This window comes from Monodon monoceros, unplaced genomic scaffold, assembly GCF_005190385.1.
Source record: "Monodon monoceros isolate NGI ecotype Baffin Bay Population unplaced genomic scaffold, NGI_Narwhal_1 Super_Scaffold_8, whole genome shotgun sequence".
In the NCBI taxonomy this organism is placed as follows: Eukaryota; Metazoa; Chordata; class Mammalia; order Artiodactyla; family Monodontidae; genus Monodon; species Monodon monoceros.
The window spans coordinates 60958452-60976794 of record NW_021703785.1 but is presented as its reverse complement, the minus strand read 5'-3'; the positions used below and the strand labels follow the sequence as shown (position 1 = coordinate 60976794).

The 18343-nt window shown below is 36.4% G+C and overlaps 1 protein-coding gene across 9 annotated transcripts in view; it reads left to right on the top strand.

The window, feature by feature from the left end:
• COG6 (component of oligomeric golgi complex 6) overlaps positions 1-18343 on the top strand; it is a 174757-nt gene that overhangs the window by 6710 nt on the left and 149704 nt on the right. For all 9 annotated transcript variants that reach the window (XR_003791691.1, XR_003791690.1, XM_029209898.1 and 6 more), the window contains 8 exons: positions 912-970; positions 6708-6819; positions 7186-7268; positions 7652-7722; positions 10872-10965; positions 15694-15822; positions 15901-15992; positions 17805-17869. Coding sequence is in view for 7 of the 9 variants with exons in the window: in XM_029209898.1 (XP_029065731.1) it covers positions 912-970; positions 6708-6819; positions 7186-7268; positions 7652-7722; positions 10872-10965; positions 15694-15822; positions 15901-15992; positions 17805-17869 (705 nt within the window). In the remaining 2 variants the exon portion in view is untranslated. The remainder of the gene's footprint in view (positions 1-911; positions 971-6707; positions 6820-7185; positions 7269-7651; positions 7723-10871; positions 10966-15693; positions 15823-15900; positions 15993-17804; positions 17870-18343) is intronic.

Genomic DNA, 18343 nt, shown 5'->3' with positions numbered 1-18343 from the left:
ATTATGATTTATGTTCAGCCTAAAAATATCTCAGGAAAATGTATGTAAGTTTAGGTCTGTTTATTAAAGCAGTTCCAAACCTCTAGTTTGGCTGTAGAGTTAACATTGACCTACATACTTCTGACTCATTTAATGCCCTGTGTTTCTACCTGCCTCACAACCACTCACTTGTTTCTCTTCTCGTTAGTAACTGCCTTAGTTTTGTAGTGTTCCCCAGTTCAGGTCTTTGAGAGAGAATCTCACTGGTTACACTTGTGATTTGTTTCAATTCACTTTATAAATATTTTCCTAGTCCTTGAAATACCTTTTCATCAAGTTTTCACTCCTGATCCTTTCAGCTCTGGTTTGGGAGAGAGAGGATTGTTTAGTATGACTTGGCCAGGAACAGCCCTCTGTCCTTTAGATGGGGCTATCTTTAATGTTCTCCAGAATTCTATATGAGGGTTTTCTTTTTTGTATATCCCAACTCTCAAATTTTTATCTCCACCTTGGGTATTTCTGTTGAGTTCCACAGCAACGTATCAGTGACTTAACTTCACAGCTTCATTCGGAGGTTTCCTGGTACCTCAACTCAGCATGTCTATAGCCGAAGTCCTCTTCTTCATCCTTACCTGGCTCTGGCAGTGCTTCTGTTCCACTGAGAAGCATCAGGAACTATTAAATTCCTTAAACATCGTTGTGATACCTTTTTCTTTCTTGTAAGCCTTAGCATTCTGAGTGAGTTCTTCTTATTAAACGTAGTGTATGAGCCTTGAAACATCTATTTCAGGTACTTGTGCCTTTTTTAAACTTTTGAGTTCTGGAGTGTGATCTCATTTGCTATAGTCTGAACTCCAGTAAGTGGCAGTATTAGTTTTCTGAAGTTGAAAAAAGTTGAAATGTACTGATAATAGATATGTTTATAATTTTAGGCAGCAAAGGAACAGACTCAAGATTTAATAATAAAAACCACTAAGCTTCAAGCTGAAAGGTAAGTTTTTCTTTACATAATCAACTCTTCATTAATTTGGAGATAACTGGGAAAGAAAATTATAGATAAATTCAAAGTTAAAACAATAATCAAAAACGTGACTCAAAAATGATACAAAGTATGAGGTTGTAAGCTGTTATCCAAGAGTAAAATAAACATAAAACAATAGTTTAGGAACATTGATAATTGGGATGATTGAGAGATTATCCCTCTTTGGAAGTGATGATGCATTGTTTGTTTGCCATAGAATTAAAAAATGACTGCTTTTTAAAATGTGGATTTTTCAAAGTTTTAGTAATTTTATTATCTTTTTCTCATAATTGTCTTTTATTTTTTACTTCCGATTATGCATCTTGCTACAGTCAAGATACAGAACCGTTCCATCACCACACAGGTCTCTCCCATTGGTGCATGGACCACGATGAGAAAAGTTGCAGCCTCAGCTGATGTGAAGAGATGGTTGGCTCTACAGAGCAGCCAGCTCTCTAAGGAAAGGCAGGTGCTGGATTTCTGTACTCAGAACTAAGCATGTGCCTTGAGCATCAAATTAGAATGTTTTTAGTATCACAACTAATCTTTTGAAAGAAAAGTTTCCTAGAAAAGAAATTTGCAGTTAGAGACCCACACATAAATTTTTCTGTTAAGTTATTGTTGGCTGACTATAAAAACATATATGGATTCAACTGAAAATTGTGACTAAAACTAAGAGTAACAGATCACCAATCCTGTTTACAAAGTTTGTGGTCTGAGTTTCTGGTCTGAGTTAAATCTTTCTCTTGCCATCTTTACTGTAGTGTGTAGTACAGTCTTGTAACTAATGATTGGTTTGATTGACTCTCTTTCCTACTGAACTGTGAGCTCCTTGAGAACGATGACAATTTCTTAGTCTCTTTTTGTGTCTCCAATGCATAACACATTGTAGATTCAATAAATAATTTTGAGTGAATGAATATGAAATATAGCTATTCCAGTGTCAGGAAAGGAACATAAAAAATGAAAAATAAGCATTTTATTGGAGCTCGTAACATGTATGGGACTGGTTAATGTCTGCAGGAGGCAATATTAGAATATTGTCCTTCTGTTCATATGTTGTCAAAACTATTTAAGCAAGGTTGTTTATGTTTATTATTTTAGTAAGCCTATGAAAAAAGTGTTTTGGCCTGGCATGTTTCTGGGAAGCAAACATTTATGGCATTCTAGTATCCCAAGAGCTATGGATTTGATGTGCCAAATGAACATTTGTGTGAATGTATTTTAAGAAAATTACATAGCAGAAATCATAACAGATTCCTGGGTGCTGGCGGAGTTGTTTTTCCATTTTAAAAAATTACCTTTTCCTTTTTAACGAGAAACTTAGACAAGCATTTGGCTTTAGAAATAGAAATTCTGTGGGCTTATTTGGATAACATGATATTCTTATTCAGACAAATTTATAAATGATATGAATAGTTTTTCCAACTGAGTTAGAAGGAGGTCATTTTGACAGCTGTTGCTCTATAGGTAAAGTTTGGTGTAGAATTGTCTCCACAGAACTGCAGTTTAACATTTGCCCTTAATGTTTAATTGACAGTCAGAAGATGGGTTTCATTGATGATTAGGAAAGGCTATGTCCAGATGAACATACCTCCGTATTTTTGAATACCACTGAAATCACTATTTATTATGTATTTTTTTGTCTCATGGAAAGGCCTACCAGCCAAATTTCTGTCTGGACTCAGAAAAACATAGCCTCTGGCTTATGTTTGTTTATTTTTGAGGTGTAGTATGTTAGTGGAAAGAATGTAGACCTTGAAAACCTGAATTCTAATACAAATCTTGGGTAAGAGGTCATTAGATTTTTAATCGTTAACGAGTTATTTCTTAACCTCCCTCAGTCTCAGTTATCACATCTGAAAAAAGGAATAATAAACTATGTCACAGGGTATAGTCTGCTGAACACACTGTCTGACATACCTCAAGGAGCGTTACCCTTCATATTTCTCCCCCCTTATTAGACAAAGTTGTGTAGCACATCTTGTTTCTACATTGGCTTTGGTGGCTGGAAGTTTAGGCTGTTCTGCACTTAATTGCGATAGCTTTCCTCAGCTATGTTATTTAAGTTCTCATTCTTTCTCTTTTTCTTTTTTTTCTTTTCTTTATTTTTGGCTGCGTTGAGTCTTTGTTCCTGGGTGCAGGCTTTCTCTAGTTGGGGCAAGCAGGAGCTCCTCTTAGTTGCAGTGCATGGGCTTCTCATTGCGGTGGCTTCTCTCGTTGTGGAGCACAGGCTGTAGGCACACAGGCTTCAGTAGTTGCAGCACGCGAGCTCAGTAGTTGCGGCACACGGGCCCTAGAGCATGTGGGCTTCAGTAGTTGCAGCGTGTGGGCCCAGGGCATGTGGGCTTCAGTAATGTGGCTTGCGGGCTCTAGAGTACAGGCTCAGTAGTTGTGGCGCATGGGCTTAGTTGCTCCGCGGCATGTGGGATCTTCCCGGACCAGGGCTCAAACTCGTGTCCCCTGCATTGGCAGGTGGATTCTTAACCACTGCGCCACCAGGGAAGTCCCTCTTTCTTTCTTACTACTTTATTTTTTAATGGTTTTGTAATTTTAATTATTTGTTATAAACTATTTTAGGTTTTGAAGTTGGTAACACATAAAAATATAAAAAGGATTTATTTTGCACAAATATACATGTAAAAATATAGAGCATATGTGATACATATTCTTTCATTGCCTGGTAAAAAGTTAGGAGAAGGCAGGGGAACATCACATCTTTCTTCTTTCTTCTCCTTTATGTATGTAAGACTTAAAGAAGAAAATTACAATCAGGTATAGTTTCACCACCCAGACATAGCCACTGTTAACAGTTTGGTGTATCTTCTCCCAGAGTTAGTATGTATGCATAGTTACATTTTACTTCACTCACATAAAATTTCATGTTCGTTTTCCTATATCATTTATTTTTAAAAAACATGTTTTTTAATGTGGCATTGTATTTTTTCTTGTGAATGAACAAGCATTTTAAAATTATCAGATATTGTTTCCATTATTAAACATAATGGTTTGGTAAGTGTTTCTAAATCATTTTGTGCATTTCAGATTATTTTCTTAGGATAAATTCCTAGAATTTGATTGTAATTAAAGAATCAAATGGTAGAAATTTTAAAAAGTATCTTCATATATATTGCCTAAATTTCTCTCCGGAAAGGTTATGCCAATTTCCAGCTTCATCAGCAATATATGAGAATGTCTATTTTATTAAACCCTGTAGACACTAGATGTTGTCATTAAAAACAGCAATTTTATAGATGAAAAATGGTATCACACTATTTTAATTTACATTTAACCGAATATTGGTAGATCAACCTTGTTTTCATTTTGTTTTGCCATGTATATTTCTTTGCTTTTTTTTTGTTTTGATCTATATCTTATGCCTCCCCACCCACCCCTTTTTTTTGCTAGCTTTTTTCAATTATTTTGAAATTATTTGGTGGAGATGAGTTTAGAAGTTAGAGTTAAAATATGACAGGGGTATATTTTCAGGAAAAAACAATACCACAAGATTCATAAATCATGTTCTGGGATGGTTTAAAAGAATCATTATAAAAATGAAATAATCTGTTTATTTTATATACTCAGGCAGTATGTGAATACATGTCCTGAAAATTCCTGTGTATGTGTAAAGTTTCTTTTTAAAAGTACATGGGGGTTGCTGCACGTATTTTTCTGTGACTTGTTTTTTGTACCTATAAGTGCCTTATAGATAATTTTGTGTGAATACATATAGCTCGACCTCATTTTTTATTTGCTGTATATTATCCCACAGTATGCATTTGCCATATTCACTTATGTTTTATATAACTTACATCATATACAGTGATTACATGAATACACATCAAATACTCTTAGAAGTTTTAATTTACAATAACCATTTATGTTTTATTTTAGCATTAATTTCATATACTTTTAATTTAGATACTAAAAGCCCTCCAAAAGTTACCATATTTCATTTGTATTGTACAGTAAGGCAGGGTCTGCCTCACGTGTACCTTTTGTCACCTCAGACCCTAGTTCAGGGCCTTTACACCTTGGAGATCCCTGTTCATGCTACTTGATTGTACAAATACTCCTCAACTTCGTCAAGAATGGTTGCGAAATTTTACCTGGGAAGACTATATATGGTAAAACTAAAGAGTAATGTGATTTAAATAATATCTTGAATTTACAGTTGATCCTTGAGCAATACGGGTTTGAACTGCACAGGTCCACTTATATGTGGGTTTTTTTTTCAGTTAATATGTACTGCAGTCCTACCCAGTCCATGGTGGGTTGAATCCTCTGGTGCAGAGGGCTGGCTGTAAAGTTGAATCTGGCTGGTGCAGATTTTCCATTGCACAGGGCAGGGGGTTGGGGGCTGGGGTCGGCGTCCCTGACCCCCATGTTGTTCAAGGGTCAACTGTACTAGATTTAGTTTAAACAAAATGAACCAATAAAGCGATGAATTTTCCGTTGTGTGTGATAAATTGACTATAAAGATCCAAAAGAAACTCTCAAAACGTTTTCATTGAAATGGTTAATTTGTATAGTCTCAAGGAATTTTATGAAGTGTTAAAATTGCCTTAAATCCTGTATGATAACAATTTGAGCTTTATCTAAAAATATAAAACAAAACCTGTTTAGGTAACTTTTAGATATCAGTATCAGTGTTAATAAGATGATTAAGGACATAGGCTATTTAAATCTGTATAAATTTAATTAGGTGATTTACATTATTTGAGAAAAACAGAACATTACTGCCACCTGGAGGACCTTTCCTTTCTAACCTTCTATGTCATTCAGCAGGGCATTTGACTGAATTTAAAACCTCACAACTCGAGTACAAACAAAGATGGCATGTGTTGTACTGTCTGTTCAGATAGGGTTAATGTTTATCTTTGTTCAGTTTCATTTGAATATTGTTAGATTGTAGAATATCACTGCCCTGTGAATACTACTAGTGAAACACTTATAATTTTATTTATATATCTTCACATCTAAGATCTAGAAGGCAGGGATGTTGAATTTCTGCTCTTGTAGTTTGTATTCCTGACTTGCCCTTAGATGGGACCCTGCTCAGTCCTCCAGGTCCCTGCAGACTAGAGTGTGCCTTTTGCTAATTGTCAGCTAGTCTAGATAGGTTGCGTTCGGATAGTATAATTGAGAAGACTTTTTTTTTTGTTATGATCGTATACAGAAAAAGTGGGGAAGGGAGAGTGGAAGAGTGATTTTTTTGATGTAATGAGGGATTACTAAATGAATTCTTGACTACTATTTCTAACCTAAAATAAAAAAATAATGGACCTGATTTTTGGTTGTTGTGTACTTCATGTGCAAGCTTCAAAGGCTTAGGATTTTTTTAGTGACTGAGAAGAAATTAACTGGCATATTTCTCTTCCGTAAGATAACTTTGTTTTCAAGAGGCAAACTGTGCAAGTACACCTAAGTGGCTAAGGATTGTAATACCCGGACCATTCATGAACGTATTTCTTCTTCTGCTTAATGATTAATCATTTTACTGTGGCTTCTACTGAACAATATCAGCCAGTTTTATCACCTACGTGCCTGATGGGCTTCTAATATTTGAGGCAGAAATAAGGCTTTTGAAGATATTGAGACTCTTCCACACCTTTGTTTTAAAAGTTATGTCAGATGTAACTTGTCTTAAAGCTATGCAGATGCATAGTGTGCTTGATTTTTTGTTGCCTTTTTTGAAATATTACAGTCAAACATTAGAAATAAGAGCGCAAGTTGCAGATGCCTTCTTATCCAAGTTCCAGCTGACTTCTGACGAAATGAGTCTTCTCCGAGGTACAAGAGAAGGACCTATCACTGAGGTATTTTGCTCTCTGTTAAAATCACTTAAAGCATAGCAGTTACAGATGTTATAGAGAAATCACTCTTTTTTTAAGGCTTTATTTTACCACGTAAAATTTTTTTTGATTTAAAAATGTTTTTCAATTTAGCAATTAAGGTGCATATTTTAAATTACCTTATTTTTCAAAGCAATACATATACTTTTTTTTGGTTGTTTTTAGAAGTCAAAGAGTACAACATGGCTTATAAAGAAAACCTACATCACCTATCCCACTCCTTCCCATCTCTAAGTCCTTTGGCAACCATTTTCAATCTTGTTAATTGCTTCTTTTGTAAATTCTGTATTCTAGATCTATAGTTAAAAAGAATATGCTTTAATTTTAAAGGATTTTTTCAAGGCATTGGGAAGAGTAAAACAGATTCATAATGATGTCAAAGTTCTCTTGCGTACAAACCAACAAACAGCAGGGTGAGTAGTCTTTTCAGTTCATGATTGTGTTACCTTTTATATTTCCAAAATTTAACGATTTTCTAGGTTCTTCTTAAAGTATATGACATTATGACATTTTGTGAAATAGAAGTTTAATTTTTATGTATCTTTGGATAAGGAGAAAGTTATACCCTGATACGTTTAGAGTAAAACAGCAGTTGGGTATCTAAGTGATGGTGTTAAACTTGGCGACATTTAATTATAAACATTTACTGAAAAATTATTCCACAAGATGATAAAAAGTTAATAGGCTATAACCAAATCACTCTGTAATTAAATAAAGTGATTAGGTTCTTAGATATATTCAATAGCTATTGGCTAAAACTTTTTAATAAATTATAATAAACCTTTAATGTTTTTAGTTTAGAAATTATGGAACAGATGGCCTTGCTTCAAGAAACATCTTATGAAAGACTTTACCGGTGGGCTCAAAGTAAGTGATTTCTTTTATGCAGTCTAGATTCATGAATATTAGTGTTTGATTTTGTTATTTCACTTAGTCTTTATTTGATATCATTTTGATCTTAGTAATCGAAAACTATTTTTAAAAAGAAAAACTTTATATTTGAACATATTGTCTTTGTATGTGTCTCATAAACATCTACTATCATTCAAGCACTGTCTATGATTAAGGATGGGAATAAAAAAATAAAGTCAGTATTTCTGCCCCAGATTATCTTAAAGTTGATTAGACATCTCTTGTTATTTACATGACATGTTATTTACATATAGTAGTTACTACAACTATAATAAATGGTGAGTTTTTCTATTACTGCTGTAACAAATTTAACACAATCTTAATGGCTTAAAATAACACAAATTTATTATTTTATAGTTCTGTAGTCAGAAATCACCATGCTAAAATTAAAATGTGGGCAGGGCTGCATTCATTTCTGGAGGCTCTAAGGAGTAGTCTGTTTCCTTGCTCATTCAGTTTGTTGGCATAACTTAGTTCTTTGAGTCTGAGGACTGAGCTCTGAGTTGCCTTGCTGGCTGTCACTGAGGGTCTTTCCCAGCTTCTAGAGGCTGTCTGCATTCTTTGGCTTGTGGCCCCTTCCTCCATCTTCGAAGCCAGTAATGGGTAGATGGAGTCACTTTCTCACTTTGAATCTCTTCTGCCTCTTCTTCCATCTCATATCTCTAACTCTTTTGCTAGCCTTTTTTACTTTTAAGACCTATATGATTATCTTGGACCCACTTGGGTTATCTGGGAAAATGTCCCTATTTTAAGGTCTGTCACCTTAATTCCATCTGCAAAGTTCCTTTTGCCACGTAAGATGGCATATTCACAGGTTTCAGGGATTAGGGATCTTTGGAGGACCATTATTTTGCCTATCACAAATGGTTTATTTGCTTTAGATTTGCTTTAAAATGTTTCAGTAGTCTGTTCATAGAATTGCCTGTTAAAAACAAAGTAGTTAAGACTTCAAGAATGGAACATGTGCACAGGATATTTTAATAGATGTTACCAGCTGACTGTTGGAAGGAGTTGGGATTAAATCCAGTTAACCAGTATACTTGTACTTGACTGTGAAAAACCTTATGTGTTTCAGATGATTTACTCTTTATCTCCAAAACTTCTTTCTTTTTTTTTTTTAATGTTTATTTATACGTATGTATGGCTGTGTTGAGTCTTCGTTGCTGCACGCGGGCTTTCCCTAGTTGCGGCGAGCGGGAGCTACTCTTCATTGCGGTGCACGGGCTTCTCATTGCGGTGGCTTCTCTTGTTGCGGAGCACGGGCTCTAGGTGCGCGGGCTTCAGTAGTTGTGGCTCGTGGGCTCTAGAGCGTAGGCTTAGTAGTTGTGGTGCACGGGCTCAGTTGCTCCGCGGCATGTGGGCTTTTCCCGGACCAGGGATCGAACCTGCGTCCCCTGCATTGGCAGGCAGATTCTTATCCACTGTGCTACCAGGGAAGCCCCAAAACTTGTTTCTTTTTCTACTTCTCTTGTTTGCACTGTTTACTCCTATTTGGAGTATGGTCTGGCTTTCCCTCTTTATATCCAAATCCTACCTCAGTCTTCAAAGTCTGGCTTAGGTTCTACATCTTCCTGGAACTCTCCACAACTACATTAAATCATAGTGGCTTTTCCCATCTCTGAACACTAACTACTGAATATATTTATTTGATATTCAATAATTTACTATTCTAACATAACTTAACTTTTCATATATGTATGTCTTAGCTCTCCAGTTAGATTTCTGTTTTCATAAAGGCAAGGACATTGCCTCATATTTCTTTGTGCTCCCATGACGTCTAACATGGAAGTTCCAAACTGACATTCTGACTCCTAAGGACACTGGAGTCATCGTAAGATAGCTCCAATCCCATACACGTGTATGTTTTTCTCAGTCAGTGTGTGCCAGAAAAATATACTGCTAGCGTGAGGTCCTCATATTCCCAAAGGTTGGGAACTTCTGAACATGCTCTGAGTTTTTTGAGCAGAGTAGACATTTAATAAGTATTTTATAGATAGGATAGTAAAATAAAGGACATATTGGTGTACAGATTTTTTAAACAGTTTAAAATCTAAACAATTTTGAAATTATAATCTTAATACTATATATTAGTTACCCATATAAACATTTTAGCAAACTCCTTGAAGATTGCTCCCAAGGTAAGGAACTGGTAATATATGTTTAGTACTCCCTTCCCTCCTTGACATTGCTATGTGTATAGCAGTTATTTAGTGCACGTTTGTTCATTGACTGGTTTCTTCAGAACTGTAGTTTTTTATAATAATAAAATATGTGGGGGCTTCCCTGGTGGCGCAGTGGTTAAGAATCTGCCTGCCAATGCAGGGGACACGGGTCTGAGCCCTGGTCCGGGAAGATCCCACATGCCTTGGAGCAACTAAGCCCATGAGCCACAACTACTGAGCCAGTGCTCAAGAGCCCGGAAGGCACAATTACTGAGCCCGCGTGCTGCAACTGCTGAGGCCCGCGCGCCTAGAGCCCGTGCTCCGCAACAAGAGAAGCCACCACAATGAGAAGCCCGTGCACCACAACAAAGTGTAGTCCCCACTCGCTGCAACTAGAGAAAGCCCACACGCAGCAGCAAAAGCCCAACACACCCCCCAAAAAAAAAAAAAAAAAAAAATATATATATGGTATACCAGATAGCAGATGTGGTCATTTGAAGTTATGTAGGTATTTAAGCTTACATTTTCAGTTTGACAGCATGAACTAGTTTTTGATTGGCATGTTCTCTAGGCTTTTCCAAGCTTTTTTTTTTTTTTTTTTTTTTTTTTTTTGCGGTACGCGGGCCTCTCATTGCAGTGGCCTCTCCCGTTGCGGAGCACAGGCTCTGGACACGCAGGCTCAGCGGCCATGGCTCACGGGCCCAGCCGCTCTGTGGCATGTGGGATCTTCCCGGACCGGGGCACGAACCCGTGTCCCCTGCATCAGCAGGCGGACTCTCAACCACTGCGCCACCAGGGAAGCCCCCCAAGCATTTTTTTAATACAGTATTTAGACTCTGGCTGTACAACAGACATAATAAGGTACTTATTAATTGTACTTTAACAAGTGTTATAATGTTATAATGATTATATAACACAATAAGTGTTATAATGATTTTTCAGGTGAATGCAGAGCACTGACACAAGAATCATGTGACATATCTCCAGTACTGACTCAGGCAATGGAAGCCCTGCAGGATAGACCTGTCTTATATAAGTGAGTGACTTTTTCCTAATTAAAAAAAACAACTTACTTTTTCTTCGATAATTTACATTGACTTTCAGTATTATCAAATTCACATACAATAGTGTGAGCAATATAATAATTTACAGTGATGTTTTTATCTCATCTCGGTACCATTGGGGCATCAGCTTATTTGCATATTATTACTTGCTGTAGAATGCAACATGGAGATGAAAACCAAGGTGTCCCTGTATCTAGACTACCTCTTATTTGTGTACAGGCTAAGGGCTTTTCCCCAATCTGTCATCTCGTTAACGACCTAGGAATTGTATGTAACTAAAACTCCTGTATCAACCCTGCCCTGGAGAGAAGGTCAAATAGACTGACAAATAATAATTGCCCAGAGATGAAAAAAGAAAATTTAAAATTAGAATTCCATTAGTAGGACTTAAGAAAGAAAGAGTTCAGCTATTTGATCCTGTAAGTTATATCAGCCAAGCGCTATGTGATAATGCTTTGGATAAGAACTTTATGCATTATTAACTTATAAATTTTTTATTATTCTGTATTTTTTGTTTTACTTTTCATATAAAATAGAAGTAAATACCTTTTTACTTTTAATGCCTGGAATAGTATGGAAATAGGAAGACCAAGTGGGGAGTTAAAATTCAGGAAACAGAAAGCCAGGGGACTCCTGCATAGGCATCAGTCCTGCCCTGAGCCATGCCTTTCATATGCTTACGTATTTTTAGAGGGTTTCCTTCTTACTCTGTTTTCTGACTGGAACATTGCTTGTCCTGTAATAAGGTTCCAGAACACAAATGCTGGACAGCTACATAAAATAATAACATCCCAGTGCTACTTACTGAGTACTCACTATGTGTTAAGCACAGTTCTAAGTGCAGCAGACTTAACATCAATAAAGCATTGCCTTCAAATTGCTTTGTTTTATTGAACAAATAGACAAATCCACTTTAATGAATACATTAATTGCTTTTCTAAAAGTCAAGTCTCAAGTGCTTTGTGGCTCAAGTAGTCTGTGGTGAGGAAGGGGGTGAATATTAGAGGAAATTCCCCTCAGGAAGTAGGTATGAAATGACTTCTTAAGGTGATAAGCATTTTCCAGGATGAAAAGGGAGGAGAGAAGATCCCAGGTTGAGGGAACAGCAGGTGCAAAGGTGTGGATTGAGGAGGAACGTGTACCTTTAGGAAACTGCGACAGCTTGCCCTGGCTGTTGGGTTAGTAGCAAGAGCTGGATCATAATAGACCTGCGTGTTGTGCCGGTGCCTGTGATAAGCTGATGTTCACTCTTGACCACCAGCGCAGCAGATCTTATCGACTTCGAAATTTCTTTCCCAGCTTTTTCACTGTAAGCTATTGGTGTTTGATTATGAGAGTCTTTTGGTACTTAAAACATTTGGTGTTTGTTTAATAATGTGTAACATTGACCACAGATTCATAATTGTTCACAAGGTTAATCTTTTTAAAAAAATGCCTTTGTCTGTTTTGGGCATCTGAAAAGGCCAGCTGACTTCTATTATTTTTTCTAAATTTTGATTCTTGATCAACACTTGGGAAGGAGCAATATTGCATAATGGTTTAAAAGGTGGGCTCTGAGTTAGATTTTTTGATGAACCCATGCACCTTTATAAGCTTCAGTTTCCTTGAGCTGTAAAATGAGGATAAAAGTAGTGCCTGTCTTGCCGGGTTGTTGGGAAGATTAAATTAGAATGTTCCCATAAGGTGTTTACCATAATGCTTTGCTCATCACAAAATATTAGCTATTATTTCTATTTTGAAAGGAGATAAACTGGAAAGTTTTCAACTAAAGAGAAGTAAGGCACGACAGTAAGGCAAAATGCTTGAAAGACAAAGAATAGAACTAAAATAGGCAAAGATTTATCTCCAGAGGACACACAGGGGATGGGGGCAGTAGTGCAGTATAGAAGGTTGTAGGAAGCATTTGCGGGTTGAATGGGGAAGAGGGAGGATTTTAGTGACAGTTAAGTACCATAACATGAATGCTAAGAAAGAGAAAATGGTCCTTTCATCTTAAGTAATCACCTGTTTCCAAAAGTGGTGGTTTCTTTAAATTTAGGGAAAACTTAATAGTATATCATGTTAACCACCAGATGGCACTATATGAACTTGATTTAAGTGATGTGTAAAAGCTTCACTGTTCATTATTGTGTCTCACGTGTGTAAGTATCAGGTACAAGAAAATGTCAGTTACTGAAGTCTTTGGGGAAAGTTGCCATACTCAGTTTTTCTTAGGTATTATATAACCGAATGCTAATGCGTTATTGACTTTTAATAAATCAAGTACAGAAGTTTTTTCAAAAAGAAATTTATTACAAGTAGAAATGAACAAATTGATGTTGTCTTCTTTCCATTGGTAAACCTTCAGCATATAAATTATTAACATAGTAATGTGTACAATGCTGATTTTTCTTCATTTTTTTATTTGTTGCATTTCTTAGAGAGGTTTCTACACTATTTTATCTTTTAATTCTTTTTTGGACAAATTTTTTCATCTTTTAATTTGCTGTTTGACCAGAATTTTTCTTTTTCTACTATGGCTAGATATAAAAAAATGGAGATTTAAATTTTTATTTTAACTAGAGGCATTTTAGAATATTTACATAATTTTAACAGTCACCTTTGTAAAGCTACATTTTCAGTTTTTGACCTTTGTTGGAAGAGAATCCGTTTTGGTCAAAGAAATTTTCTTCTGTCTCTGGGAAAAGATGTTTCATGTCTTCAGGTATCATTGAAGGTTCCTTTTAGTTCATGCTGTTCTTCAAATTATATCTATTGCAGGAAAATAAGCATTAATATTGTTTATATGTTATAGTAAACAGATTCAAGTGTTTGTTAGGCTTTTTAAATCGCCCCTCCCCCATTTAAAATGCCAGTGGATTCACTGGTTTCTAATATAACTTGTGGTCACAGTGAATAGTCCTAGAAACAGAAGTTACATTGTTTCTGTTTATTACATAGCCACTTGGGTCCAGAGGGTGAAGATTAGTTTTACATATTTAAAAAGTTAAAAGTTTGTGAATTTTGTGCTGTCATAAGGAGTCATCTGATCACGAGTCATTTCATGGAACTGACGATCATTTAAAGCAGGGGTCCCCAACCCCCGGGCCGCAGACCGGTAGGGGTCCTCGGCCTGTTAGGAACCGGGCCGCACAGCAGGAGGTGAGCGCTGAGCCAGGGAAGCTTCATCTGCGGCTCCCTGTCGCCCCCATCGCTTGCGTTACAGCCTGAGCCATCCCCCCCCACCCTTCTGTGGAAGAATTGTCTTCCACGAAACGGGTCCCTGGTGCCAAAAAGGTTGGGGGCCGCTGATTTAAAGGAATGCATTCTTTACCCTGAACGTTTATAATTTGAGAGCATGAGGCAAAAAATAGAAATAAGCATTTTGGTTCTAATTTATTTTAAAAAATAGAAAGTGAATGCAAGGCAATTGTGTACTTTAGCAACACTTAGCTTGATACTGCGTTTTCATCTTGACGTATATATCTGCTATGTCACTGCAGGGAATTTCAAAACCATTTATTTTTAACCAAAACCAAAAAACCACAAACAACCATGATCTGGTTACTAGTAAACAGTCCTCTAAAAAGGTTCAGAGTCCTAAAAATTCACAGCCATTGATTCTTCACTACACTTTGATTTAAAAATATTCCGTCTTCCAGCTTTCCTACGTTAAAAAAAAATGTGAGTTTTTCATTAAATCAGTAGCATATTAAAGAAAGCAGTATAGCCTAAGAAATTCTTCTGGAAACCTTTGGGGAATTTTGATAACTTTTATTTATATGTAAGGTAATGAAATAATTCTCAACATTTAGTAGAGTACTGTTTAGGGATTTAAAAGTTAATTGGTCTAGAATCCGCTGACATCGGACTATGAAAAAAATACTTTGTTTTCCTATGTACTTTTAAAATAGAACTTTCAGTTGGGCATCGGGTGGTGATAATGGGAAACAAAGGCTGATTCTAGTCGAAGAAACAGGTACTGTTGGTTACTCTAAGCCATCCTATAATTTGATCCCAAATTGTCTGATTCTTTCATTCAAAGCTTTTCTTTCCTACAAATTCCTCACCTTCGAAAGTCCATTTTTTTCCCCCAACCATAATTGATAACTTGTAAATATATGTAAAAGTATTTGCTCTGTATGCATAGTTGGTCAGTAAATTTAAGGAACACATGTTTAACATTGGAGTCAAAATAAGCTTTTAAATATGAATAGTATATTTTGGACAAATTTTGATGGTAAATTTTGATAATATTGAATAAATATAAATGAGAATTTTTTAATGTAGAAGGAAAAGTCTTCTATTTTGGATGGCAGAGTTCTAACTGTAACCAGCCTCTGAGAACTAGATATTAGGCCTTATGTATGCAGTGGAACATCATGTTTTGGGCAAGGGGGGCACTGAAACCTGAAGAGTCCTGGATTTCCACCTTGTGTTGATTTTTACTTTTACCAAATCCCCTGCTCTATCCCTTATACCCACTGCCTCTGTTACTGATTCCAAATCCCAGCATTCTTTCTTAGGCATAAAAAGATGCACCTTTAGGCTGAATTATCATTATGATAAAGTTATTTCATAAATATTTTTTGTTGTTTAAAACAGTATTGCTTGAGAGAATTGTGTAAAAAAAGCTTTAAATATCTTAGAAAGTGCATGAATACTTGGATATAACCATTAGGAAGAAAAGCAACTGTTTGTTAATAACTTGTTTCTTCTAGGTATACCTTAGATGAGTTTGGAACAGCTAGAAGAAGTACAGTTGTTCGTGGATTTATCGATGCTCTTACAAGAGGGGGCCCAGGAGGTACACCTAGACCCATTGAAATGCACTCCCATGACCCTTTGAGGTATAGTAGTCAGACAGTATTGGAGTATTCGATGTTTTTCTGAAGGAAATCTTTACTAACATTTAGTTTTTTCATTAGATATGTAGGAGATATGTTGGCTTGGCTCCATCAGGCTACTGCTTCTGAAAAAGAGCACCTTGAAGCTCTCTTAAAGCATGTAACTACACAAGGTGGGTCCTCTGATTGTTACCACTCATGCCTAGATCTAGTAAATCACGCAGGACTTCTCTGTTTCTGTTTTCTTCATGGAGATAAACTCGTCACACTAGGTGATTTAATAAGCATCCTAATTAATCTTCCTGTCTCTAGTTTCCCCCTTTTTCTGCTGATAGACTTTCTTTTCCATCACTTTCATTTTGTCACACAACTGATCACATTTTTATACTGGACCCTTGGGACCTTTCCTTGTAAGCCTAGACCCCTCTGCTTCACTTTTAAGGCATCTCTGGAGTGCCTGGCCTACATTATCTCAGCCACCATCCTTTAAAGGCGAAAGGTGATGTTCTCTTCATTTTATCTATGAGTACACAGGCTCAGTCAGTGACTGGCCTAAGGTCGTTAAGCTACTACTTCTTTCATTTCTACTCTCCAGCCCCTTTTTTCATTCTCATGTGACTATTTTTAAGTTTTTTGAATAATTACCTATGTACTGAGACTTCCCTGGTGGTCCAGTGGTAAAGAATCCGCCTTCTAGTGCAGGGGACGCGGGTTTGATCCCTGGCCGGGGAACTAAGATCCCACATGCTGCGGGGCAACTAAGCCCATGCACCACAACTAGAGAGCCTGCGTGCCGCAAACTACAGAGCCCATGCGCCCTGGAGCCTGCGCACCACAACTAGAGAGAAGCCCGCACGCTGCAATGAAGAGCCTGTGCGTCGCAACAAAAGATCCTGCACGCCTCAACGAAGACCCAGCGTGCCGCAACTAAGACCTGATGCAGCCAAATAAATAAATAATTAGCTATGTACTAAATGTACCTAAAATTTTGGTCTTGATTTCAAAGAAGAGAAATGATTATTTTTGAGTTGCAAACGTCTGTTTACAGAATTTCAAATTTTCTTAGTTGGGACTACCTTAAGATGCCTGTTGTAGAAGGGGTTAGTAGATAATTAAGATACTCTGGCTTTGCTAGGAAGTGAAGAGAGATGTTGTGACTGGTATCACCTATTTCGAATAGCTCAGCCCTGGTTTAGCACGTCATCTGCAGGAGAGGCCAGTGTACGAATGGGTGCAGGACTTAACCTCTTCGTTTTTAACTCTTCGATATTGAGATTAGATTCAGCATATGTGATAGGTTGGCACAAAGTCTGCACTTTTTAAAGTTGTTTTCTGTTATGCTAATTACCCAGTTTAAAAGAATGTATTTGTTAAAAGATGTAGGAAAATTTACATGAGAGGTAACATTAAGAAGTGGGAAGAAAATAATTGGAGTTAGAAATAAGTTATTCTGTGGGAATGGCATGAATTCTTCTAAACCTGAGTCTCTCCATCTGTAAAAATGAAGGTGGTTACAAGCAGTACATGTCAAGTACCCTGTACAGACCTTGATAAATAGTCGATAATCAGTAAATGTCGGTTTTTCCATTAGATTGCAAGGCGTGTTTTCCATCTTTATACCCGTAGTTTGTGTGCTTAGCACTACTGCCTAGAGTAAGGAGTTTGTGGAATGAGTGCTAATACATCTTCACATCACCTCCTTCAGTTAATAAATTTCACAGTCTTTTTTTCATACGTTTACTCTTCTTCACAAAGAAACAATGTTCATTAATCAACAGTCAAATCAGTTGATAGGGCTTTAGACTCATTAATATAATTAGTAATGTCCTAAAGATATTAAACTCAATAAAATATCGTTAATTGTTATTTTAAATGTTTATTAATGCCATTAATCATATGTATTAGTGTTTGTTAATTTTCTGAACTTACGTGAAGCAAAGTGTAATATGGAAAACAAATTTTAGTTATGTTGTAATTAATTGTAGGTGTTGAAGAAAATATTCAAGAAGTTGTTGGACATATTACTGAGGGTGTGTGCAGGCCCCTAAAGGTAAAATATTTTGTTTTTATATATGTTATATGGTAGCTGGTTAAATTAATGACTGATTTTAAAGAAACAGCAGCTTGAATTCAGGCCGTAATTTTGTCAGATTAACACAATGTAGGGTAATAAAACGCATTTTAAAATAATCATTGCCAATTTTCTATGCAAGAGGTTTTTGCATACTCATATACATGTATTTATAAAATATCGTTTTAGCAGATCACATTCGTTGGTATTATGACATACTCCAAAATCTAAATGTTTTCAAAAGCATTTGTTTATTGAACATCTCTTGTGTATGTGCTGTTCTAACCAAATGCTGCAGAGATGTAAGAGAACCAGAAAACACAATGTCTATGTTTAGAATCCAGTTAGGAAACAAGAAGACACATATGTTATCAGCAGCTTAATAAGCATAGATGTAATATAATATGTAAGTAAGCACATTCAGTGTGGTTTAGATTGTATTTGTTAATTAGG